Source organism: Lathamus discolor, chromosome 15, assembly GCF_037157495.1.
Source record: "Lathamus discolor isolate bLatDis1 chromosome 15, bLatDis1.hap1, whole genome shotgun sequence".
Taxonomy (NCBI): Eukaryota; Metazoa; Chordata; class Aves; order Psittaciformes; family Psittacidae; genus Lathamus; species Lathamus discolor.
Genome location: NC_088898.1, coordinates 9,410,821 through 9,435,482, shown reverse-complemented (window position 1 = coordinate 9,435,482; position 24,662 = coordinate 9,410,821). Strand labels below are relative to the sequence as shown.

General features: G+C 47.6%; 1 protein-coding gene across 1 annotated transcript in view; it reads left to right on the top strand.

The window, feature by feature from the left end:
* LOC136022348 (voltage-dependent N-type calcium channel subunit alpha-1B-like) overlaps positions 1-24,662 on the top strand; it is a 289,675-nt gene that overhangs the window by 116,881 nt on the left and 148,132 nt on the right. Inside the window, exon 8 of the mRNA XM_065695506.1 lies at positions 15,377-15,480. Within this exon, the coding sequence (XP_065551578.1) occupies positions 15,377-15,480 (104 nt within the window). The remainder of the gene's footprint in view (positions 1-15,376; positions 15,481-24,662) is intronic.

Sequence of the window (24,662 nt, the reverse complement as noted above, 5' to 3'; positions counted from 1 at the left end):
AAGAGCCCCTTCAGCAGAGCAATTGCTCTCTGAAAAGAAATGAAAATCTCTCCAAACAACAGCTTAATCATGAGTGCTTGCCAAGAAATGAAAACTCCAGATGAAGAAATTCACTTGCAGCTTGACAACATGATAGCATCGAGGGTACAAGCAGCTCTCTTACATGCCCAACAATTGCTTTCCTCCACAGGATGAAAAAGGCAGCTGCATGCTTTCAGGAGTACGCTTATTCTATGACTACTGCATCTGTGGTTTGAGTGGAAGAGAATAACTGAACGCTTCTAAGGAAACCAAAAGTGAAGACTGTCTGCTCTTATAGTTCCTACAGCAACCCAAAATACTTGTGGCTGAGGTTCTCTGACAGAAGAGGACGAGTGTGTGGGAGAAAGCCTTTGCTTTTTAATCTATAGACCACATGCCCTGTGGAAGGAATGTGGAAGGAGAGGAATGAAGGCAGGCGGCTGTAAGGGGCATAATACTTGTATTGGTGTGGCCTTAGGTTGAGACACCTTGGTAATGAGACGAGTAGGATGCTTGGTGCGTGGTGCAATGCAGCTCTGAGGGTCCTGGGCTTAAGGAGCTCCACAGGTGGGTGCTGTCAGGGCTGTTTCCTGTGTTGTGTCAGCAGCAGAGAAGACAGGGAAGAGCCCGCTGGGGTCAGAGATAGTCTGTGGTCAGTCTGTTGGTGTATGCCATGGCGGTGCTGCAACAAGGTACAAGCTGAAGTTGCTTTTTGGCAAAAGGTGCCATTGTTCTCCTTTGCTGGCCTTCAGGGCCAGCACCGGTGACCTACCTACCTTTGTATAGAGTCATGGAATGGTTTGTGTTGGAAGGGACCTTCAAAAGTCTTCTAGTCCAAGGGGCACCTTCCACTAGGGCAGGTTGCTCTAAGCCCCATCCAACCTGGCCTGGAACACTCAATAAGCTTTGATTTTACATCTCTTGTATATCCCACTTGAGAGCTGGCCAATGTCAACCTCATGAAGTTCAACAAGGCCAAGTGCAAGGTTCTGTACCTGGGTCACAGCAACCCCAGGCACAGCTTACAGGTTGGGTGAAGTGATCCAGAGCAGCCCTGAGGAGAAGGGCTTGGGGCTGTTGGTCAATCAGAAGCTCCCTGTGACCCATCTTCAGTGTGCTCTTGACCCAGAACCCCACCGTGTGCTGGGCTGCACCCCCAGAGCGTGAGCAGCAGCTCAGGGAGGGGATTCAAGGCGGCTGGAACTGGATGATTTTAAGGTCCTTTCCAACCCAAACCGTTCTGCGAGCCTATGCAAAATGTGGGTAGTTCCCACTGTTTTGACCAGATGTTTCCTAAACAGTGCCAGTGTAATCTGAAGCATTTGATACTGCGTTTTAATAACAGTTAAGTCACTTGCTCATCGACACAAGGAAAAAACTTGACTGTATTTGCTCATTTGAGGGATAGTTCGTTTATTAGCATGGCCTGAGGCAAAACCATGTGTTGCTTGTCATTGGACACTTTGAATACACAGTGCAGCTCTGAGCTGGTCTCAATTTTCTACAGACATAATGAATTTACACTGTAGTAAATATTTTCACACTTAAATTTGGAATTTCACAGACAGACTTCAGTCAAATTTGGAACAATTTGGCAGGGCTTGTGGTTATGATATTTTTTTTTTTCTTGCAGCAAACCGCCCTTTTCTATTTAAAATGTTTTTATAAAACCTTGTGAAACATCTTTAGATGGAGCAGAGAGGATCATGAACAACTGGTTTTGGTTTAGATTCTTGGTTGTTTTGCCTGAAACAGGAAAATGGAGGTGATTAAAATAGCTTTGGACTCCTGTTCTGAGAAGTAGGGTTTGCACTGACAAAGGACTGTTTTCAGCTCTGGGGCCCCAACAGAAGAAAGACGTGGAGCTGTGGGAGCCAGGCTAGAGGAGGCCACGGAGCTGCTGCGAGGGCTGGAGCAGCTCTGCTCTGGAGCCAGGCTGAGAGAGCTGGGCTGGGGCAGCCTGGACAAGAGAAGGCTCCTGAAGGGGAGACCTGAGAGCAGCTCCAGTGCCTAAAGGGGCTGCAGGGAACCTGGAGAGGGGCTTGGGACAAGGGCCTGTAGGGACAGGCCAAGGGGAATGGCTTGAACCTGACAGAACAGGGGAGACTGAGCTGAGCTCTTAGGCAGAAGCTCTTCCCTGTGAGGGTGCTGAGGCGCTGGCACAGGGTGCCCAGAGAAGCTGTGGCTGCCCCATTCCTGGCAGTGCTCAAGGCCAAGTTGGACACAGGGGCTTGGAGCAAGCTGCTCCAGTGGAAGGGGTCCCTGCCCGTGGCAGGGGTTGGAGCTGAGTGAGCTTTCAGGTCTCTTCCAACCCAAACCAGGCTGCAATTCCATGAAAGGACTGTTGGACCTGGGGGTTTGCCATGCTCTGAAGTTTGCATGACTGAGGTCTCAGATCCAGCTAGTTCTGTGAGCTCTAGATGTATTCACAAGAGTGTTTTCTGCTTATAATTAACTAGAGGAGCAGCTATACTGCTGGAGGTAGTCTTAGAGGACAAAATGAGAATGTGGCCAAATCTAAATAGATCGTCATTCTGCCCATTTCCGGTCCTCTGCTGAAGCATGCATGCATGTAATAGCCTCTTGTTATAATTTCATACAATGGAATCAAGACTTTAATTCATTGGAACAGTTTTCTGCTGTTGAAAATTTCTTGGGAAGCTGTTGCCAGCAATGCTTAGAGGGAAAAACAGGAATACTCTAGATCTTCATTTAAAATGATAAGGAAGGCTGTGGATTATTCTTAGAACTGTCATTATCTACAATGATTTAGGGCATTGACCCACAATTTCCTATGTTGCAAGTCAGGAAGTGATTGAGTATTGGATTGTTTCAGTGGTCTGGGAATTGGTCCATGCGACTGGTTCTGCCTCACTGACTGTAGCTGCAGGCCACGGGTTTATTCTGCATCTACTTGTTAGACTAACAAAACCTGACTTTCAGTCTGAATGCACCCTTATCTAAACATCACACTGAACAGAGCTCTAAATACATGAGTCTGTGTGCATACATAAGTGTGTGTGTTTCTCCCTCCTTATGACTTTAGGAGTACATTTGGGAACAGCTTTGGCTTTTCAGTGAAAGACAGCAGATACCGAAGCCTTGTTGGTTGGCTTTGCAGTGGAAGAAAAGACATCAAGAAAGCTCTGAGTTTATTCCAAGTGTAACTTGATTTACATGAGCCTTCTCAAGCAATGAATGTCACATAAAGCACTCTTACCTTCCATAAATTTCAACCTTAGAAGCAGCGCCTGTTTTTCAAGGAGCAACCCTTCCTCAAACCCAGCACAACCCAACCCCAGCCTCTGCTCTAAGCTTGCTTGGGGACCTGGTGGTGCTTTCTCCCCCTTCTTGGACAGCAGAACTCAGTTGTCTGTTCAGAGAAGAGAAACCTGAAGATAACTATGTGAAGCACTTGTGGTGCTGGTTTGAATCATATTATATCTTGGAGTTTTGCTGGATGAATTGGCTGCCCCATCCACATCTCAGTTTGCCTCATATTTAGGTGAAATTGTGTGAATTATGTGGTTTTACTAGCTATTTGGCTTTAAGATTTGCGATGAATATTGAATGCTGGTAGGGTAGGTTTGCCCTTTATTAGACATTGGTTTTGAGGATGTTGAGATAAATGGCTTGATGTGGATGCTCCCAGGGCACTGTTGGGTTGAGTGCTGTGGTCATCAGCAAGGCAGTGCCTTGGTCTGCTGTCTTATCTAAAGATTCCAGCTCAAGACTCAAACTCAGAAGGTTTGGGGTTGTTCAAAGGTTCTGCAGTTGTTCAGTCTGGAGAAGAGAAGGCTCAGGGGGCACCTGATGGCTCCCTACAAGTGCCTGCCAGGAGGATGGAGCCAGGAGGGGCTGGGCTCTGCTCCCAAGGAACAAGGGATGGGACAAGAGGAACCGGCCTCAAGCTGCACCAGGGCAGGTTTAGATGGAGCTGAGGAACAATTCCTGCCCCAGAGGGTGCTCAGGCATTGGAACAGGCTGCCCAGGGCAGGGCTGCAGGCACCGGCCCTGCAAGTGCTCACACAGCGTGGAGACGAGGCCTCAGTGCCATGGGTCAGTGGTGGCCTTGGCAGTGCTGGGAACGGTTGGACTGGATTTGCTTAAAGGGCTTTACCAACTTGGTTGATTCTATGATTCTGTGATTTGGGTGCCTCTGGTTACAGCTTTAGTCTTTCTGGGCTCTGTTCGTCATTGTGCCATTAACTTGCTGCGTGACCCTGGTTGCCCAGGAAGGTTGTGAACGCTCCATCCCTGGCTGTGTTCAAGGCCAGGTTGGACGGAGCCTTGGGTGACCTGTTTCAGTGTGAGGTGTCCCTGCCCATGGCAGGGGGGTTGGAACTGGATGATCTTGAAGTCCTTTCCAACCCAAACTATTCTATGAGTCTATGACCTTGCAGAAGGTGCTCATATATGTAAAAAGCCTGTTCCCGACAGCTTTGGTGCTGTACCTGCCCCATGGGTTCACAGTGTCTGTGTGGTTGCTGGGGTGTGCTTTCTCCTGGGTACCTTCACCATTGGTCTGACTTTCCTTTTACTGTGAACATTCATTACCTGTTTCCAATAGGAATTGTCGAGACCAAGTTTACACTAATAATTAAACTCTACAGCTGTTTAAAAATAAAAGAAAGGGGAGGAGAGATGACAAAAATAAAGCTTAAGAAGATGGGTAGAGTCCCTTGGCCAGCCTGTGGTTTTTTGACAGGGAAAGAGCTTTCACAGCGCCAGGCAGGCTCATGAATAAAGTAGCTGAGTGAGTCCAGAGTAGCTGGGGAAAGAATGAATTTTTTATTAAGAAATCTGTTAGCATATTTATGTATTGATTTATTGGTGCCATAAGCCTTTGCATCAAGGCAAAAAACCTCAGTGCTTTTGCTTTCTTCCGTCTCCCCAGCTCTTCAAGGTTGGAGAAAGGAGGAAACAAAAGGATGGATTTGCTTCTATTTAAACTTGGCTGAATTAGCATTATTATTGCATGCAACAACTAGTTAAAACATGTTCATACAGGGCTAGAAGCATTGTAGCAAATTAAAATGCTGCTAGCTCCTAGGATTATACTAAGTGTCTTCTGGTATTTGGGTTGATTTTATGCATTTGGACACTTTCCTCTGAAAGCCTGGCTCCTGGATTTTGGTGCTCGAGAGAATTGCACCTCACTTCCTCTCTTGTTTGGGACTTTCTTCATCTTGCCATTGGAAAGGAAAGGTAGGGATTGTAGTGACAGGACAAGGGGTAATGGATTCAAACTTAAACAGGCAAAGTTCAGGTTAGATATAAGGAAGAGGTTCTTCACTGTGAGGGTGGAGAGGCACGAGCACAGGTCACACATCAGCTCTGTGGCTGATGCCTTTTGTGTTCTCCTGCCCTAGACACGCTTTTATGCAGTTTCCACCACCACCACCAAAAGGTGCTTTATCCTTAGCACTGCAAGCTTGTTCAGATTTAGCTGGGCTCTTAGTCCCAGGGGATAAGAGCTAATGCCATGCCTCGTGTTGCAACCCTCACCCATAGACGGCGCTGCCAATGCTTTGGAGTCTGCAGGAGAGGTTGGATGTGTGTGGTCGCACATGAGTTTAGTTTGCAGAATATGAAACACTCTGGATTTGATTTTGATCCTGGTAGTGAACAGCACTGTGTTCTGCTTCTCTGAACAGCAAGTGGCTGTGGGGCTGGTTGCAAGTGACCTCTCTTTGGGGGCAGAAAGATTATCTTCATTTCAAAACATCATTGATTTTTGTGTTGAGAGACTTAAGGGATTTTCAGATAGTTTTCACCTGATGCCAACTTGGGAACCAGGAGTTATGGGTGGATCTAGGGAGTAAGTGAGGGATTTGGACAAGGTAGTTTGTTACTACAGCAGTGAAGTGGACTGACCTCTATTCTGGAGGTAAAAAGGAAGAGTGGAATAACTCAAAGTCCTTCTGTAAAGAGAGAGGATCTTACCAGAAACACTGATTTGAGTGTAAACGTGCCAGGGGTTTATAGTGCCCAGAGATTTCAGTTTGAACAGGTGTAAACCTGGGACTTGGTTGCCTTTGGCCGAAGTTTGATGTGAAGAGAGCAGGGGTCAGTGCGCTCTCTGGATGCCTTTTTTACAATCACTGGCCTCAAGGCAATGGGTAACCCATCCCATAGGGCCCTCTGGAAAACACATCCTTTGCTATGAAATATCTCCCAGCATCCAAACCCCACTCGAGACCTGCCATAAAGGCACAGAAGGCACAGTTACAGTGCTGTAGGAGAAGATCAGGAGACCTTCCAATCTTGAGTTGTTAGCTGGACCTCATATGGACCTTCGGGCTTCCAGAGATCCTGTCCATCCCACAGCCACATATGGAATCCTCCAGCTGAAGAGTTTTCCTCAAAGCACACATGAGCAGATACAACCACAAGGGTTGAAGCTGGACTCCAGATTTCCCTGCAGCTTGCCTGAGCTGGAGCCCTTCCATTTTAATTCACTCCATCTTTGATTCACCCTTTAGATCTATGGCAGAAGCTCTTCCCTGTGAGGGTGCTGAGGCGCTGGCAAAGGGTGCCCAGAGAAGCTGTGGCTGCCCCATCCCTGGCAGTGCTCAAGGCCAGGTTGGACACAGGGGCTTGGAGCAAGCTGCTCCAGTGGAAGGGGTCCCTGCCCGTGGCAGGGGTTGGGACTGGGTGAGCTTTAAGGTCCCTTCCAACACAAACCAGGCTGATTCAGTGGTTCTGTCCATATGTCCTGCTCTAACAACCTGAACCTACTGATCCCAGATGGAGGGATGCTCAGGGGGTTACCTGAACCCAAATCAAACCCGGTTTCATTGTGCATAGCATGTGTGGGACTGTGATTTGGGCTGACCACTGATTTAATTAACCAGCTCGTTTTTACTTTATCCTTCACACAGATGAGCACACCAGGCAGGTGCTCTGTCATCTCCATCCTGTGGGGGGTACAACCCCTGAGCATCAACTGGAAATGCACCTCTCTGCCAATTTAATTTGGGTCAAAAGGGTCAATCACCAGCACTCCCCTATCCCTGGCTGCCTTATCCCCGCAGAGCTGAACAGCAGATGCTCTCTGCAAACGGACTGTAACATCTGAAAGTCAGTAACCAATGTTATTGGGCTGACTTTGTGCCATGTTTGTATTTAAACTGAAGCTGGGAATGAAAAATTAAAGGCCTTTTTTTTCTTTCAGATTCTGGTGTTTTGTGCAAGCCAGCTCAATGGGTCAGACCTTGAGAGATGGGACTGCTCTTGCTGGTCTGCTGGGAAATGTGGAAGCAACTCTTCCTTCTCCCAGTTTAACCTTCTGTGAAGCTGGGGGTAGCAATAGAGATGTCATTAGTGCAGGGCTTGGGGGTGTTTCTGGGTGAAAACAGCTATAGAAAACATAAAAGATGAAAATTTATTAGGTTTTTATTAGGTTTTTTTTTTAATTCTTCTGTTTTCAGTTGATTCAAGGAGATGTGGGGTAGAAAGGTGGGGAAAAAAGGAAAAAAATGAGCATTTTGAAAATAATTATTTTTGAAACCTTTTGGTAACTGGATTACTGGAATAGAGAAAAAATATTCCACAGCTCTGTTGAATGAGATGTTCAGATTCAACTTTCTCAGGGAGGTAAGAAAGATGCTGTACTTGGCTCTTACCTCTATGTTATGAATGAGAGACTGAGGCCTCTCATTATCTCCTAGGCCCCTGTACTTATTCCTGAAGGTTGCACTGTTTTAAGAAGTAATCCCTTTGGCTCCCTTTTGTGGTCATCTTTGTTTAAAATGAAACCTGAAATACAAAGAAGCTATTCAATGTCCTGCTGGATTTTACACTTGAGATTACCTTTTTAAGGGGAAGCCAAGTGTCTCATGCTCTAATATGACAATACATTGGGCTACACCACCACATCGGAGTCTGGAGCAGAGGTATTTTCTCCAGGGTTTTCAGCAGAATGGGGTCCAAGCTTTACACCAGGGATTTTGCTTACAAATACAGAGCAAATGAGTATTTCTTAACTAGAATGGGCAAAGCCTATGCTTGACCACAGCCATGCATTCAGGGACGTTAGATGTGAGTTAGATTTGTACTTGGAGCTATTAAGTTCATATGCAGCCACTATAGCTCACTCTCTATCTGTGAAAGCACTTTGCACTTCCCAGAAGTGAAGATCAACCCTTAGCGATATGATGGTAATGCAGACTGAGTAGCATCTGAGAGAAGTGACTGGTTTAAAAGTCATTTGAGTCTGTGGCTATTTTGTGACTAGTTAGGTCATCATTGATTCCACAGATTGAACTTGGAATGGCTTTTCACAGCAAATTTGGGGTTTTGCCTTTACACCTTCTTGTGCAAGGTCTGTCTGCCTCTGATGAAGAGCTCAGTGGGAGCAGAGATGTGCCCCATCCCTGGCAGTGTTCAAGGCCGGGTTGGATGGGACTTGGAGCAAGCTGCTCTAGTGGAAGGTGTCGCTACCCATGGCAGGAGTTAGAACCAGATGAGCTTTAAGGTCCTTTCCAACACAAACCATTCCATGGTTTTATGGAGTTAATGCCAAGAGAGAATGCGCTGGGTAAGGCTCCGTGTGCTCGCTGTACACACTTTCATTATTTTTGGTTTTGTTCTTATTAGTTTCTATGTTCACCCAATCCTAAGAATAGGAACAGACAGAAATAAATCAAACAGAAATAGTGTTGCTAATTAACGGGAGTAGTGAGGAGCAAATAGTGAAAAATCAGATGAAGGGTAAATAGAGTTCAGCCCTCCAAGACAGCTGAGAGTTTTCCTCAATGCAAAAGCACTTATCTAAAGGAAGATTACACTTTAATTGGCCCAAATAAGTCAGGCCCTACCATTGATTAGATTAAAGTGAGTAAGCTCTACGTGTACTACACATTTTGATTAAAAACATAGTAAAGAGCTAATGGGATGTGGTGGTTCAGCTTTGGCTGGATCTGTCAAATTACATCGCTGCTTTATTGAACCCCACTCTGGAAACGTTTCCCAAGGATTATGTGTTAGCTCGTTAATTGCTTGTTTTTCACATTGATGGACAATGTGCTGAGCAATGTGGTGGCAGAATTCCTTACTTGGAGATCTGTGGCAGTCGCCTCAAGTTGCTACTCCTGTCAAAAGTGGCTGACAGAAGAATGCAAGCAGCAGAATGGCTCCTTGTTCGGAGGCAAAGAGAGTTGGTTTGTTGTTCTACTGGTAAAAAACGTAAAGTAACAGTAAGTCTAAATGGGCTTCTAACAGCTTGAGAGCCCAAAGCAGCATCTTTGCACAGCCAGGGAAGCTTAGCTGGAGATCTGCTGGCAGGACCGCCTAAACCTTGTTCTGGGATTTGGTACTCAGGTTGGTGCTGGTGTTTGGTAGGATGGTCTGTGACTTTACCCTTCTGTAGATGCTTCCCTTAAGGTCTCATTTAAAGCTCCAAAGTCAACAGAAGAGCACCTATAAAGGCATTTTGGCTGCCTTTAAGCGCTGGCGGAGGAGCTCTGGTCTAGGCTGCTGCACAGCTGCTCTCTTTGAGAGGTGGCTGCCCACCCGTAGCAGTACCTGAAGGGAATTCAACCCTGAGCTGTGAAGCTCTGGGTGTGTTTCCTTAGCTCCAGCTGTGAGCAGGAGGGAGTTTGCATTGGGTGACAGCATCCACAGAGGAGCGGCTGCAGAAGAGGGTCTGCCATGGGCTTAGCCTGCCTTACATGGGCAGCTGGCCTGCACTGACATCCTACCCTGTGCAAGTCAAAGTCATCAGGAAGTCTGTATAATTATATTAATTTATATTTACCATAATGTCCATGTGTTCTCATGTGGGTCTGTGGTGATAGAGCTGACCTGGTGTAGCCTTGTGTGTGGACATCCCTGAGTGCTCTCTTCCTCCCAGTACAGAAATAAAGGGACTGCAAGTGGAGAAATGGGTGATTTTTGGAGAAGGGCAAAGAGCATGATGGTGCTTCCATCAGAAACCTGGAAATCAGGAGCTGAAATGTGAGATGCTTTTGCAGCACAACAGTATCTAGTCGGGGTGTCCAGTCCCTGCCACATGCCACGCAATATTTTCTATGGCAAAGGTCTTTGCTGTTGATTTTGTGTTCCCCAAGACGATTTAAACATTTTCAGCAGTGTTTAATAGGCAATTTGAAGAACCACTTCCAGTATGAAGACAGGCTGAGAAAGTTGGGGCTGTTCAGCTGGAGAAGAGAAGGCTGCGTGGAGACTTCATAGCAGCCTTCCAGTATCTGAAGGGGGGCTATAGGGATGCTGGAGAGGGACTATTCATTAGGGACTGTAGTGACAGGACAAGGGGTAACCGGTTAAAACTTAAACAGGGGAAGTTTAGATTGGATATAAGGAGGAAGTTCTTTAGTGTAAGGGTGGTGAGGCACTGGAATCGGTTGCCCAGGGAAGCTGTGAATGTCATTGTGCCATTAACTTGCTGTGTGACCCTGGTTGCCCAGGGAGGTTGTGAACGCTCCATCCCTGGTGGTGTTCAAGGCCAGGTTGGACAGAGCCTTGGGTGACCTGGTTTAGTGTGAGGTGTCCCTGCCCATGGCAGGGGGGTTGGAACTGGATGATCTTAAGGTCCTTTCCAACCCTAACTATTCTATGAGTCTATGATTTAAAAATGTGGTGTCACTGCCTGGCCCACTTGGCCCTTGGCATGTGCTGAAGAGGCCTCTGGGCATTGCAGAGAGGTTGCAGGTCTTTTGTGTGCACCAGCTAGAAGCGGTCAGCTTTGGATAGCAGATCCGCCAGGTCTCAGCTCCACCACCGGGGCATATACCGGTCTGCTGGGCACTGCGCAGTGGCACGCATGGCTGGGTATGTGGCAATCTCCTATCCTTTTCCTATGTGAAATATAGATTTAGGTAGTATTGCAGAAGCTAGAGAGGGTAGAAGGTTGGAGGCAGCTGAGCTGTCTGCTTAGGGAAAAGAGGAGGGCAGGATTTTGGGTATTATTCTGAGTTTGACTTGCTCTAATTTGCAGCCTGGAGAGCTCCTGAAACCTGATTTGCTACTCACTGACCAGAAGCAGTCACCTTCCTGTGTAAACCGAATTCTACTTGAATTGTGTGCTTGTTATTTCGGGATTCCAGAACCAGGAGCTCATCGCTGATGCAAACCATGATCAAGAAAGAAACTGCCCGGGATTCCCTTCCTGGGGGCTGCTGGGGCTTCTTCTGCAGGGGCTGTCATCATTAACCCAGTATCTCCCTACCGCTGATGGAAGCCTCCCTAGGAAAGAAGTGCTGAGGAGTATTCACACGCTCCTTCCCCTACCAAGCTAGCTCTGCTCCCTTTGATCAGCCCCATTTGAAGTCAGCAGCATATGGGATTTGACTGTGAGGCTCTCCGGTGATGCCCCAGTGCTGGGAACACTGAGCTGGAAGCAGGCAGGGTCCTGGGAGAGCCGGTGTGGTGCTGCTGGGATGGGGATGAGCTGGGCAAAGGATGCTGGAGCAGGGGGGGCTTCACAGATCACTTAATGGTGAGGGGATGGGGTGGCTGGAGCAGAGCTGCAAGAGGCTCCAGCAACAGAGAAACTCATTTCAGGGCAGACAGGCACAAGGGCTTTGCCTCCCCCCAAGCCTCAGAACATGGGCCACGGCCAGGGAAGATGAAAGGTAATATAAAAGCATTTCTGGTCTCTGCAGCACATTGCAAGCAGCAGTAGGCTGCTTTCAAGTCAATTGTTTCAAAACATATCTTTAAATGAATTAATAATTTGAAGCAGCTGCCATCTTGTTAATATAATGAAGCAGTGGCCTAAGAGCTCCCTGTGTCTGAGAGACTGAAGTGAGAATTAATACTGGCCTTTCTCTGGTGTTGGACAAGCCACAGAAGGTTTGGTTGTGGGAAGTATCTTGTGCCTTGCTGGAGTACACTCAGTTCTCTTGGGCTGTATTGGAGCTCAGGGCATTAATCTCCCTGCGTGACAGGAGCCTTTTAGGTTCTGTGTTTGTTACAGATGACAGCGCTCACTTCCCCATCCCCGTGTCTGCAGAGAGGTGGCTGTGCTGTCACTGCTTAGAGATGCTGGCAATGTGCTTGGTGCTGCATGAAGGTGCTTAAAGGCAGCTGTGCATTGTGTCAACATATAAAGGTTTGTCCTTTGGCACCCAGCAGTGACCCGGGTGCTCCTGCTGAGCAGGGGTATGCAGGGCGGATGGCGAAGCGGAGTCACATGGAGGAGGCTGGAAGGATGCTATTGGGGATCTAGGCTTTTAGCAAAAACAACCCACCCCCAGAACCAAAATCATGGAATGGCTTGGGCTAGGAGGGACCTTAGAGATCGTCTAGGTACAACCCCCAGGAAGGGAAAGGGAAGCCCCAGCTGTCAGCAGGCGCAGTGGGTGCACCTTGGCACAAGTGCCGGGGCAGGGGTGGAAGCAGCTTGGAGTTGAGCAGTGGCTGGGCAGAGGGAGCCGTGGCTGCTGGGCTCTCTTGGAAGAGCACTCCAGGGGCTGGATGGTTCATAAGGGCTTTGTGTGCCTGAGGTACTGTGCTGGGACACTGCTGGAGCAAGACTCCATGTGGGCACTGTCTGTTCAGGGGGTGCTTCTGAAGAGCCCTGTAGCTGTTACTGAGCTGTCGGTTCCTCAGCTCCTGGGCAGTGAGAGAGCTCTCCCGTAAGCCCTTACTGTGTGTGGATGGAATTCTGGCACATCAGGACAAGTGTTTCATTTCTCCTCCTTCCCTGTGGTTAGGATCAGGTCGCACTGACAGTCAGCCAAGCGGTACAGCAGTGTAACACACTGTACATAGACATCGATTTGATCTCTTCGCTCATCCTGCTTAATGAGCAAGCCTGGAGCCAGGCCACAGCCCAAGCCTCAGTGGCTCCGTGGGCAGAGGGCTGCAGCCTCTGCTCGGCACAGCCAGAGGTGCCTGTGGGAATCCAGGCTTTCCTTGGAAGAGAGGAATTCAGTTTCCTGGCAGCAAATGGGATTGATTCATTAAAGCATCTCACCATGGCAGAGCCTGTGCCATAAACTATGATGGGGTTTGAGCATGCTAGGGAGTACTGGGAACGAAGCTGCACATCCGGGAAGGCTCTGCTTTACCAGGAGAGCTTTTCTGTTGACCTTTTTGCCTGGTGTTTTGCTCTCTGGTTTGTCTTGGATGCCTGTGTGTGAGGCAGAACAAAGAGAGCAAGGCCTTTTCTTGCCCCGAGCATAAAACAGTCTAACAAACGCTGAGAGGAGGGTGGTTAATTAGTTGTATTTCAGCACATTTCATTTCCAAGGGCTTTGATTGTGGCATGGAATTGTGGATCTGCCGCCAAGTTTGGGCTTCAAATGAATAAATAAACGATAAACGATCATTTGGCAGCAATGAACCCGCTGCACTCTCCTTGCATGTTTATGTGGTTTCCCTTTTCCCATCTGTTCCCTTCCTCCAGCTCTTCCTTGTGTGTCGGTTTTCAAGCCCCCCTTGCCTGACTGATGGCAGATCCCAGCCTGGCGGATAGGGATGCGCTTGCTCCAAGTGGAGACGTGAGAGCTGCCACCTCTGGCAGCGAAATGGGAATTGAAGAACAGCTTCTAAATCTAAACCCATGGCTTTTGCTCTGGTAACCCCAGGAGCTGAACCAGGCACTTTCCCCGCGTGTTGGAGGAAAAGGCACTGAGGACGAGCATCCTTGTTTCCTCTGAATCCATCCATAGGGATGTGGTGCAGGAGAACAAGGAAAGGAAAGAGCTAAAGGCAGAGAGGGGGAATGGAAAGACAAAACAGAGAATGCAGAAGTAGCACAGCTTGGGTGGGATGACAGGTATTGCAAAAAGGCATTAAAAAACCATAATGAGAGGCTGTGCTGTGCAGTTTTCCCTGTCTTTCTGCTCTCACTTCCCAGCCTGTTTTTCCTTCAGATTGATCTGTCATGCTGGTTTTCCCTTTAGCAAGGGTGGTTTGTGATGGGGTTGGTGAGTCCCTGTTCCCCTCAGGTGAGTCACGGATCAACTGGCACAGATATTTCAGTAGAGTTTTTGCTGTTTGGAGCAATGCCTGTTGTCAGTTTGATCTGGAGCGTGTTCCTTCAGGAAGAATTGGTGCAGATAGGCACAATTTTAAAAGATGTCACAAAAGGTATTTACTTGCATCAGTGCTATAAATGTTATAACCTGTAAGTAATGCTATGACATTGGTCACCCATGTCACACACTGGTTTTGGTTGTTTATTAGGTGACTTCTACTCTATTTGAGGTGGCATCAAGTGCACGCTTGGTTGAAATAAAGCCCATTTCAAACACTTCTTTCTGTGAATCCTTCTGCAAGCAAAATTACTCTTGCAAATATGGTTGGGAATAATGACCCCAAAGCACTACAGACAATAAGTAAAAGGCACCCATAGCAGTTAGAATTAATGCATTTTTTTGTAAGCTGGTGTCTGAGAGCACTTCTCTGTGGTCTCTGCCAGCCTCTGTGATAGGGCAGGTAGGTGAGTTCTGTGTTCCTGCTGTTCTTTACCCTCTGCAGGAGGAGGAAGGAGGAGGAGAATGTCTTCAGGTCTTGTCTTTTCTTTTTGCTTCTCTTTTCCCCTCGCTTCCATCCGACAGCAGAATCTCAAATTGCTTCATTCTTCACTCACAAGAGGAGAATTTGCTTTTTCCTCAGCACCCGGCCTCAGTAAATGGCAACGTGGCATTTTACATTTCAGCACTTCCTTAAAGAGCTCCCTTGTGGTTGATGAATAAAGAAACTTTGTCATAAACTAAGCCGCCTTTCCCTCCCCTCCATAGAGGCTGCTGCTTACTCAGGGAGCCTCAGACAGGGTTTGATGACAGGAGCCCAAAGCGCTGAGTCAGCAGACGTAGAATTGCAGTCACTCTGAAGAAGCCTCCTTTCCTTGCAGACTTCTTGTCTTCTGCTCTGCGTGTGTGCACAGATTCTGGGCACGGAGCCACACTCTGCCTTAATTGCAGCACAGATTAATGCAGGGCCGTGCGTTCCCTTCCTTTGTTGCGGGTCTCAGTTCAGATGTGAATATGACGCTGATGTGCAGCACATTAGGAACGCAGAGTTGAGGTGGGAAGGGAAGCAGGTTGATGTCCAGAGTCTCACCAAAGGTAGGTTGCTTCAAAGCATGTTTTGGCCCTGCAGCAGGAGCAGCCTGGAGCTGTAGGAATAGAAGAATCTTCTCGCTGGAATGGATAACAAATTGTGGTGTGGATGGTGGGACAGTCAGCTTGGTTCACCAGTTCTTTTGCTGGCATTTCAGCTGGTGAGCATAACAGAACTAACCAGACACCAGTGGTGGACAGCCCTCTGGAAATGTGTAGGGGAATCTCCCCTGCCCTCTGCCCTGCAGTTTCCATATAGTACTTTGTTTCTGGTGTGAGTTAATATCTGTTTTTCTTTCTCCCTTTTTCTTTGATTCCAGACAAACGATGCTGCAGGAAATACCTGGAACTGGCTTTACTTCATCCCTCTTATCATCATTGGCTCTTTCTTCATGCTCAACTTGGTGCTGGGCGTCTTATCAGGGTAAGGCACCTAATGACTTGCTTGTCTCCACCTTGAAGGGAAGATGTGTTGGAATTAGCACTGTGGGATGATGTAGCTGAAAAAGAGCAGTTGGGGTGCTACCTCACACTGTACATTGTCTCCTTACACACGTTTCCTACCCCGTCCCTTCCTTGCAGTGGGGTATTTTTAGAAGACTGTAGAGCCACAGACAGGGGGTAAGCTGGTGAAAAATCATTGACTGAGATGATTCTTCCCTGTGAGGGTGCTGAGGCGCTGGCACAGGGTGCCCAGAGAAGCTGTGGCTGCCCCATCCCTGGCAGTGCTCAAGGCCAGGTTGGACACAGGGGCTTGGAGCAAGCTGCTCCAGTGGAAGGGGTCCCTGCCCGTGGCAGGGGTTGGAGCTGGGTGAGCTTTAAGGTCCCTTCTGACACAAACCATCAGAAGATTCTATGATTCTGAACCCAGACCCCAGAGTTAAGTGAGCTCCCTGCCATTATACTGACCTGACCCCGTGCAGCCAACACTTATTCCTGCATCATCTTGAAAGCCCACCAGGATCCCACTGATGCCAGTATAAATATTTCAGTGCTGGAGCTGGACATCAAAGGGTTCATAGTGCATTTGGTGTAGCTGAGCAGCATGGAGAAAGGGGAAGCTCAAGCAGAAGGCAATGAAAATATCTGAGGGTTTTGCCTGGTTGCTTGGGGTTATTTTTGGTCATGGTGTTTGTTTGTTTGAAATCTCTGGCTGTTTAAGCCAATGTCTGCATTCTGGGGACACATCGGTCTCTTGATGTTCAAACCTCAGGGGTCAGCCAAGGATTTGGTGTTTGTTGCGTATGAGTTTTGGGTTTGGGCCATTGCAGAGCTCAGGCTGCCAGGTTTGAAGCCTAGCTGGACCGTCCCCAGCATCTGTGGAAATCTGATCTGGAATTAGCAACCTGAATCATCTTAATGGTTTGCAAGCTCTCAGACTTTGGTACCTTGCTTTGCACACAGTTTCTCCTTAGCCCATCCATGTGATCTGGATTACATAGATCTATGAAGGTGTGGATTTATTTCTGCCTCTTGGCAGCATGGGAAGAGAAAAAAGAGTTAATGCTTCTGAGTGGTAAAAGCCCTTCAGTGCTGCACCTTTGCTCTTTCTTTTAAGTTACTAGAGAAGGAAAAATGTTTTCCAAAGAACAGATTCTTGCTCAGTTTTATTGTTTTGTTAAGGTTCCTTGTCCTCAAAGCTCATGCTGGAGGTAGGAGGAGGGAAGCAGTGGTGTAGTTTTGTTCGAGGACTGGCAGACGTGCTGCTACAAGAGAGGGTCACGGGTGAAGCTGTCTCATGCATTTTGGTATTCCTTCAGTCCAGAAATAATAGTCATGATCAAGAACTGATCAAAGGCATTCGTTGGCCATCCTATTGTACCAGGGGCTTTGTCAAGGAGATCTTTGTGACCATACTTGTCTGATGTATGATTCAAAGTGAGCACCAGTGCCAGGGCTGAGTGTGGTTCCTTAGGGATTCATCTTCCTTCTTCCACAGTGGAGTCAGCCCACACAGGCTGAAATGATACGTGTGATTTGAAGCAAAACTCTGGAAGCCTGCAGGCTCCTGTCCCTTTGTGCTGGAGACCTCTGCCTGGCTCTCTGGAAAACCTCTCATTGCCTGGAGCAAAACATGAATATTATATGGAATCCTGGAATCAAAAAATAAGGTTGGAAAGAACCTTGGGGCTGTTCAGGCTGGAGAAGAGAAGGCTGCGTGGAGACCTCATAGCAGCCTTCCAGTATCTGAAGGGGGGCTATAAGGATGCTGGGGAGGGACTCTTCATTAGGGACTGTAGTGATAGGATAAGGGGTAATGGATTAGAACTGGAACAGGGGAAGTTCAGATTAGATATAAGGAGGAAGTTCTTTACTGTGAGGGTGGTGAGACACTGGAATGGGTTGCCCAGGGATGCTGGGAATGCTCCATCCCTGGCAGTGTTCAAGGCCAGGTTGGACAGAGCCTTGGGTGACCTGGTTTAGTGTGAGGTGCCCCTGCCCACGGCAGAGGGGTTGGAACTGGATGACCTTAAGGTCCTTTCCAACCCAAACTATTCTATGATTCTATGATCTAGTTCAACACTTTGCCCTATGCATCGCAAGTATTGGGGTTAAGTTTCAGGATGCCACTGTCTGCACCTTGGAAAGCCACACAAAAAGCTTTTACCTGAGCATCTTTCATTGCTGTTAGTTTTGTGCTATTTCTTCTTACGTATTTGTGTTCCTCAGTGGGTGATAAGAAAGCATCAGATTTCTGAAGCAGGTATGCAGATGCCATCACAGGTTATGGCAGTAATGAGTGATCTGAAATGAGAAGTTGTTGACCTTCCTACTGCAGTAGATTATACAGAGTTTTGCCATAACTCTTGGAAAATGGGGTTTTTTTGGCTTTCTGGAGTTATTTGTGAACCCATGTCCACACTGGGCAGATGAGCAGGCTTAGCTCCTGGGTTTATTTGCTTGAGCAGTCAAAGTGGATTTACCCAAGCCTCATCTGCTAGCAAAATGTGGATGCATTTGCATTGCAAATGCTACAGAAGAGATGATACCTGTTTAAAATAAAGAGCAAGCAGCCTTTCCCCTCTGCTGATTCTTTTGGAATTATAATGAAAGCAAAGGCAAGGAAGTGATGGGGAGTTGTGGAAATCTGTAAGTGTTGTTGAAAGTGTGGTATAAAGACAGCCCCTAATCCTGGGCTACAGTTGTATGACAGAAAGCTCTGAGTACCTGGCTAAGGATGTAATTAAAAGCGTGTTGACTCCATAATTCAGATTAAATGAGCATCTGCCTGCTGTGCAGTGTGTCCTCTTCATATGTGCTGATTACCGTACTGCCAGCGCTCTTGAAATGGGCTGGTGTTTAAACGCCCCCCAATATGGTGAGCTTTGCCTTCTGTTCCCTTCCACTCGCTGATGCAAGCACTAGGGGCCAGCCAGCAGAGCTTGGCTCTGCTTGTGCCACTGATTACCCAGATTTCCCCAATGATCCCAGGACATGGGCTGTGGACATTCCCAACACCTTATTTCTGCTGGTGCAATAGGGATGTTGGGCTTTCCTATGTCTTTACAAAAGAAGCATATTGCAGTGGATGCTGTGCTATACACAGATCATGGGATCTAGCTTCAGTTCTGACCAGAAAATGCCCTGCAATGATCCTGATAAACTTTTTATTGAACTCTGCACATGGTTCTGCAGTTTACATTGAAGAGGGAATCACAGAATCCCAGCCTGGTTTGTATTGGATGTTGCCTTAAAGCTCATCCAGCTCCAACCCCTGCCACGGGCAGGGACCCCTTCCACTGGAGCAGCTTGCTCCAAGCCCCTGTGTCCAACCTGGCCTTGAGCACTGCCAGGGATGGGGCAGCCACAGCTTCTCCGGGCACCCTGTGCCAGCGCCTCAGCACCCTCACAGGGAAGAGCTTCTGCCTAAGAGCTCATCTCAGTCTCCCCTCTGCCTTCCCTACAGGCCCTTGCAAAAAGTGCCCCTTCAGATTTCTTTTGGGACCCCTTTAGGTATCATTAGACTGTTATAGGATTTATTTCAGCTTTTCCAGATGATCTCTTGGGGGGTGGGTAACAGAGACTCTTTGCATCTCCCCAAGGCAGGAAGAGGAGGAACAGAAACACAGATGCCCTCCATTGAACTGAGAAGTCCTGATCAAGGCTTATTCTTTATCTGACATTGTACTGCTTTCTTGCTGCAGCCCTCTGCCACCTGGGCACCCATCTCCATGTACACCTTACCTTCCTGCTGTTCCCTGCCTGAGCACTGATTTCCAGTGCTGCTTTTCCCACTCTGCTGTTGTTCCCTCCCAGCCCTCAGCATCCTCTCAGCCCAGCTAGCAGCTTTCTCCCTCGGGCTGGTGGGATTATGGAGTTTTCTACTGCTGGGGTGTTGAGCTGGGTATTAATTTTGCCTGGTAATGAGCTGGATGATTCCGTACAATACATTTGTGATTGTGTAATCCAAACCATCAAAACAATTCAAAGAGGATAAACGTTACCATGGGATGCTGTGAGGAAGATGATTTAACTTATTTCAAGGCTAAGTGCTTTTTGGCACTGCTTCATGCAGTGGCGGGGGTGGCGAGACAGCAGGAGTGCTGGCCAGAGAGGGCAGTGCACTGTGAATGATGCATTTGAATACTGAGTCTGTTTCTCTCAAGTGTGAAAAATGCTGCTTGTCATGTCCTCAAATATTTATGGTGAAGCCTGAGGTGTTTCCAGACCAATCTGTGAAGAGAAATGATCTTTCCTGAGGTTTACTCATCTGGCTGCGATAACCAAGTGTGGAGAAGCACTGCAGTGGCCAGTTTGCATCTTCCCTTCTTAAGTATTACCGTAATAATTCAGGCCAGGTTGGACACAGGGGCTTGGGGCAAGCTGCTCCAGTGGAAGGTGTCCCTGGCCGTGGCAGGGGGTTGGAACTGGATGAGCTTTAAGGTCCCTTCCAACACAAACCGGTCTGATTCTATGATAATGTGGTCCAGAGCTGCTCTGTCCTGAGATGCGCAGCACCTGCCTCTTGTTCTATGAGACCACCTGGTGTAAGAGCTGCAGGGAGATGTTTTGAACGGATGCAGCATCTTTGTGACAGCAGGAGCCTGGCAAGAGACACAGCTACAGAGCGTGCTGGCACCTTGCAGGCAGACAAGGGTCAGGGTGAATGGTGCTTTAGTTCTTTGCTGCTGCACACTGTTTTGAGCAGTCTTCAGCATGGGGTGATGTTCCCTGGGCAGACTCCCATTAAACACCCTCCTGGTTGTATGCTTTAGTCTCCCTGGGGGATATCTATTTCTAACTGTTGTATCTTGGGTCACTGAGGCTTTCGTGCTGTTAGAGCAGCTTCCCGGGAGGATGCAGAGCCCCATCCAGACCTTGCTGAACCAGCTGTCTCGGAGACTTGCTCTGCTGAGTCCCATGACATGTTTTCCCATCCTGAGGAATTTTGCCAGATTGAGATCATAAAACTTCAGCCTGCAAAGACGTGCAGAGGCTGGAGAAGAATCAGGCTGATTAATTTGTCATAATGGCAAAGAGTTCTTCTGTCCTCCTTCTCCCTCATTACAGAGACAATAATTCATTTTCCCTGTTCATCATTCCAAGTTCACTGTTACCTGCTGTGATCTGACTTTGGCTGCTGTTAATTATTTGCAGCGAAAGAGCTGCATCATGAAAAGAGATGAGGTTCTGCCTGTTTCCTCATTGCTTTTAGGCTTTCCCCAGCCTGTGTTTAAAAAGGAGCAGAAAGGGCAAAAAACCTTATTTTCTTTCCTGTTGTTCCTTGCTCATTGCCCTTTTTAACAAAGCCACTGTTGCAAACAGGTAACGTGGGAGCCGTGTGTGTTTCTTGCAGAAGAGGTCAGGGATCAATGACTTTCCACGTGAGCTTCATCTCACCAAGCTGAATGTCCTATTGAATGCGGATCCTTTGCCTCTTTTGTGGTTTTGGTTAGCCTAGGAGAGACAGAATACTTTTATTTGCTCTTCTGTTACACTGCAATGCAATTAAAGTCTGCAATATAGGAATGATACATAGGAGACCTAAATTTTAATATCCTGGGGCCTCTGCTTTGGACTCAGCTTTGGAGAGTTGATGAACAGAACCAGAGGTTCATCCAGCAATTGCAGTAGGCTGATCCTATGAGATAAATGATGCTTTTAAATCCTTTTTCTCTCTTCGTTGTTACCTCCTTCAAGCCAGTTTTGCCCAGTTGTGACACTTACAGCATTTCAAGTCGGATTAGGTGGAATCAAAGTGAAATCAGCACCAGCTGAACATAAAGACGAATGGAAGGAACATGTATTGAAGGCTTCACCTCTGTGCTGTTGTTCCTCTTTCTAGAAATACAACGTGTATCCCATATCTGGCTTGCATTTGAAGCATCTTCCTGCTATGTTCAGTGATAAAAGTGACTGTGAAGCCTGGCTCAGTGCTGAGAGATCAATCTCTCAGTGATACTTTCATCCTCTATCAGATGGTTGAGGAGAGCTATATTTTCCCCCTCTTTAGAGCAATGAAGGGGAAGCAGAAGCAGCTGTAGCTGTGCAGGATGGATTGAGCCAGTCCTAAACTGTGGATATGAGGATGGGTTAAGTAGCTGAGCCAGCTGGGTCTGTATGTTTAGGCTTAGCCTGGGAGAGATGGACATGCCTCCTCAGGCCATGCCCAGTATGATCTTGGCCATCTGTAGATCCAGGTGAGATAGAAACATATAGCACTGTGTATCTTTGGGATTTCATGCAGCTGACGGGACAGCTGATGAACCACAGAGCCCTGTCATCTTCTGCACTAAGAAATCTTAGTCCTTTGCTGGGCTTTCCTTGTTTAATAACAGGGTTCAGAACTCTGACTGTGAGCAAACTAGCAGGAAAACAGTATCTTGGAGGCACTAAATGTCACTGGCATAAGGAAATTCTTACTGATGTTTTTACAGGTTAATCAGTTGCTTGGTTTCATCCCATTCCAGCAATTTTTGGTGTGATGTCTCTGCTCTCCTGGGATGTGTTTTCTTTCACTTCCCTCAGATTTTCTTCTTGCCCAAATGAGGTGCATTTCCATGCTTTCTCTTGTTCGAGATAGGCTTTCTAGACAGTGTGCTATCTTACGTTCAGTGGTGGCATGAGCCAGATTTTATAGGTATTTAAAACAGAGATTTAACAATACTTGCAGTTCTTTACACGTTTTCAGGTCAGTAAGTCAGAGGCATCAAATTAGCTTTAGTTTTACCTGCAGGTTTCTCTGCACTTGAGGAGTTTGACTGTTAATGAGAATAACCATACCTTGGCTCATCCTTGAAGTCTTCCTGGGCCTTTCTGTAGTAAAGATGTCTGATGCTATGGTAAAGAAACCCATGTCCTTGCTCATCTCATTTTGTTTGCAGCCCTCCTGGGTGCAAACATCTGACTCTGGACACAGCTGAGCCACATCCTCTTGGGTTTGCATCTTCCCAGATGGAAATTACACTGTCTATTTACTCCTGGATTTATTTAGTATTTTTCTTTCCTAAAGCCAGATTTGATTCTACCTTCCACCTATATTTCCAACTCACCACGTTAGCGTACTGAAGGGAATGATGCTCTCTGTCCTCTCCCTCCCCACCCTGTCCCTTCCTCTTGCCCCTTGCTTTCTGAGTGCTGCAGTGAATAATTCAGCCCCTGCTGTGGCTGTCTCTCCTGCTCTCTTAGGGGACCTTTTGTTAGAAACACCAAAGGTTGGTGCCTTTGAGACGCTGGCCAGCAGGGTGTCATCCCTGCAGAATTGCTGTTCTCCTGCTACTGCCTCCCTGGCAGCCCCTTTCAGGCTCTCAGAGCTGTGTTGTGAGCTGAGGTGGGTCCTTTAATCCCTAAAAGTCCAAAGGATCACTGGTGCTGCTGTCAGTGATGGTTTCCTAGTGACAGAACCAGAGAAGCTGTGGCTGCACCATCCCTGGCAGTGCTCAAGGCCAGGTTGGACACAGGGGCTTGGAGCAAGCTGCTCCAGTGGAAGGGGTCCCTGCCTGTGGCAGGGGTTGAAGCTGAACGAGCTTTATGGTCCCTTCCAACACAAACCAAGCTGGGATTCTATGCCAATGCACCCTTGCTGAAGCAAAATGCTGCAGGAATCAAGGAAAGATGATGTCCATGGTCCCTGCTCAGATCCTTCGCTTTGCTGCTGTGATTCACATACTCTCCTTCCTATCTGGTGTCTTGACTCCCTCTGCACTGCCTTAAGTCACTGCAACACCCACAGGAGGGGTGAGGATGCTCTGCAGGTTCCCAGACTCTTCCTGTGCCTACATCCAGGACACTGAGCATCTGCTTTTCTCTCTTTCCACTCCTCGCTGCCCACCTTGCTCCTGCTCATTTTCCATCTTGGACTCCCTCAGTGCCTTTGTCTCTCAAAACACATTTCCAGAAGGTAAACGAGATATTCAGCACAGCCAAGGCTTTGTGCCTTTAGTTGCATAAACAGTGACAGTTATAAAGGTGTTGGGCTTTCTTGTTGCTTTCTCCCTTATAAAGGATTTACTGTTCTCCAGGAAGACAAAAGACAGAGATAGGAACCCATAGAGCAGATTCTTTCCCTGGAGCAAGAATTTGCTTTTCTATGAACACGTGGGTGCTTCTGCAGTTAGTGAATGAAACGTTAGGAGCATTAACTGGATCAGACCTGGTGAACCAAGCCTGAGGTGCTTTGCAGGACTGTGTGTGTGAGGGAGCAAACTCAATCACACAAGTACTGAGGGGCCTACGGAATGGTAGGAGCACAAGGAGGGTTGGCTCAGCAGGAATCTGCCTTCCACATTATTGTAGCTGGCTCCACCCAAGCAGTTGGGATTTGGTCAGATTAGGACAAGGTGGCAAACCCCAGCATCAGAAACAGACCTGAGAGGGAAAGGAAAAGTTAACTGAAGGCTCTGTCCCTTTTTCCTTCTCCCAGCTGATTAACCAAAGGAACTGGTAGGAAATGGACTTCCCCCCCGTAAAATGCAATTGTTTCTGCTTGCATGTGGATGCTCTCAGGATGCTGGGAGGCCTGGAAGTGTGTGCAGTCCTTGTGCTAAGAAGGCACAAGGCACTCTGAAGGACCTGCTAAGTGGCATACAGCCCCTGAGCAAGTGGTTAAAGCCTGCCAAATGCACAAAAGATGTGGTTTTACTGAGAAATGCAGATAGTGTTGTGTTTTATTACTACCTCTCTTATCCATCATCTTCATATGTTCGGGTGCTACAAGTGCATGTTCTTATCTCTGCAGTCTCTTTGCAGCCTCTTAAGGAAATTCCTACCTGAGTCTTGCTCTTGTTGCAAGCTTACTGAGTGTTATGTGCATAATTGGCACAGAGTTTCTTTTGGGGTTCCTTCCTTGCTGAACGTAAAAGGAGTGGATTGAAACGGGAACTTTGAACACTTCACTTTCCACCCAAGCATCCCCAGAGGAGCAGAACACAAGTGGTTTTGTACCACTGCTGCTCTTCCAGGTGTTGTGATGCTTTTCCATCTTGCCAGGCAGCCACAGGAGCTGCTGTACTCCGTCTTCTACCTCCAGCCTGTTCTTCCCTGCTCCTGAGTGACCTGGGCTGCTCACCAGGCTGCTGACAGGTATCAAATCTGCTCTTGGGCGTTGCTTCACATTCAGGCAACAAAGCTTACAAATCAAACCTCCTGTCTTGGCCAATTTTGTTT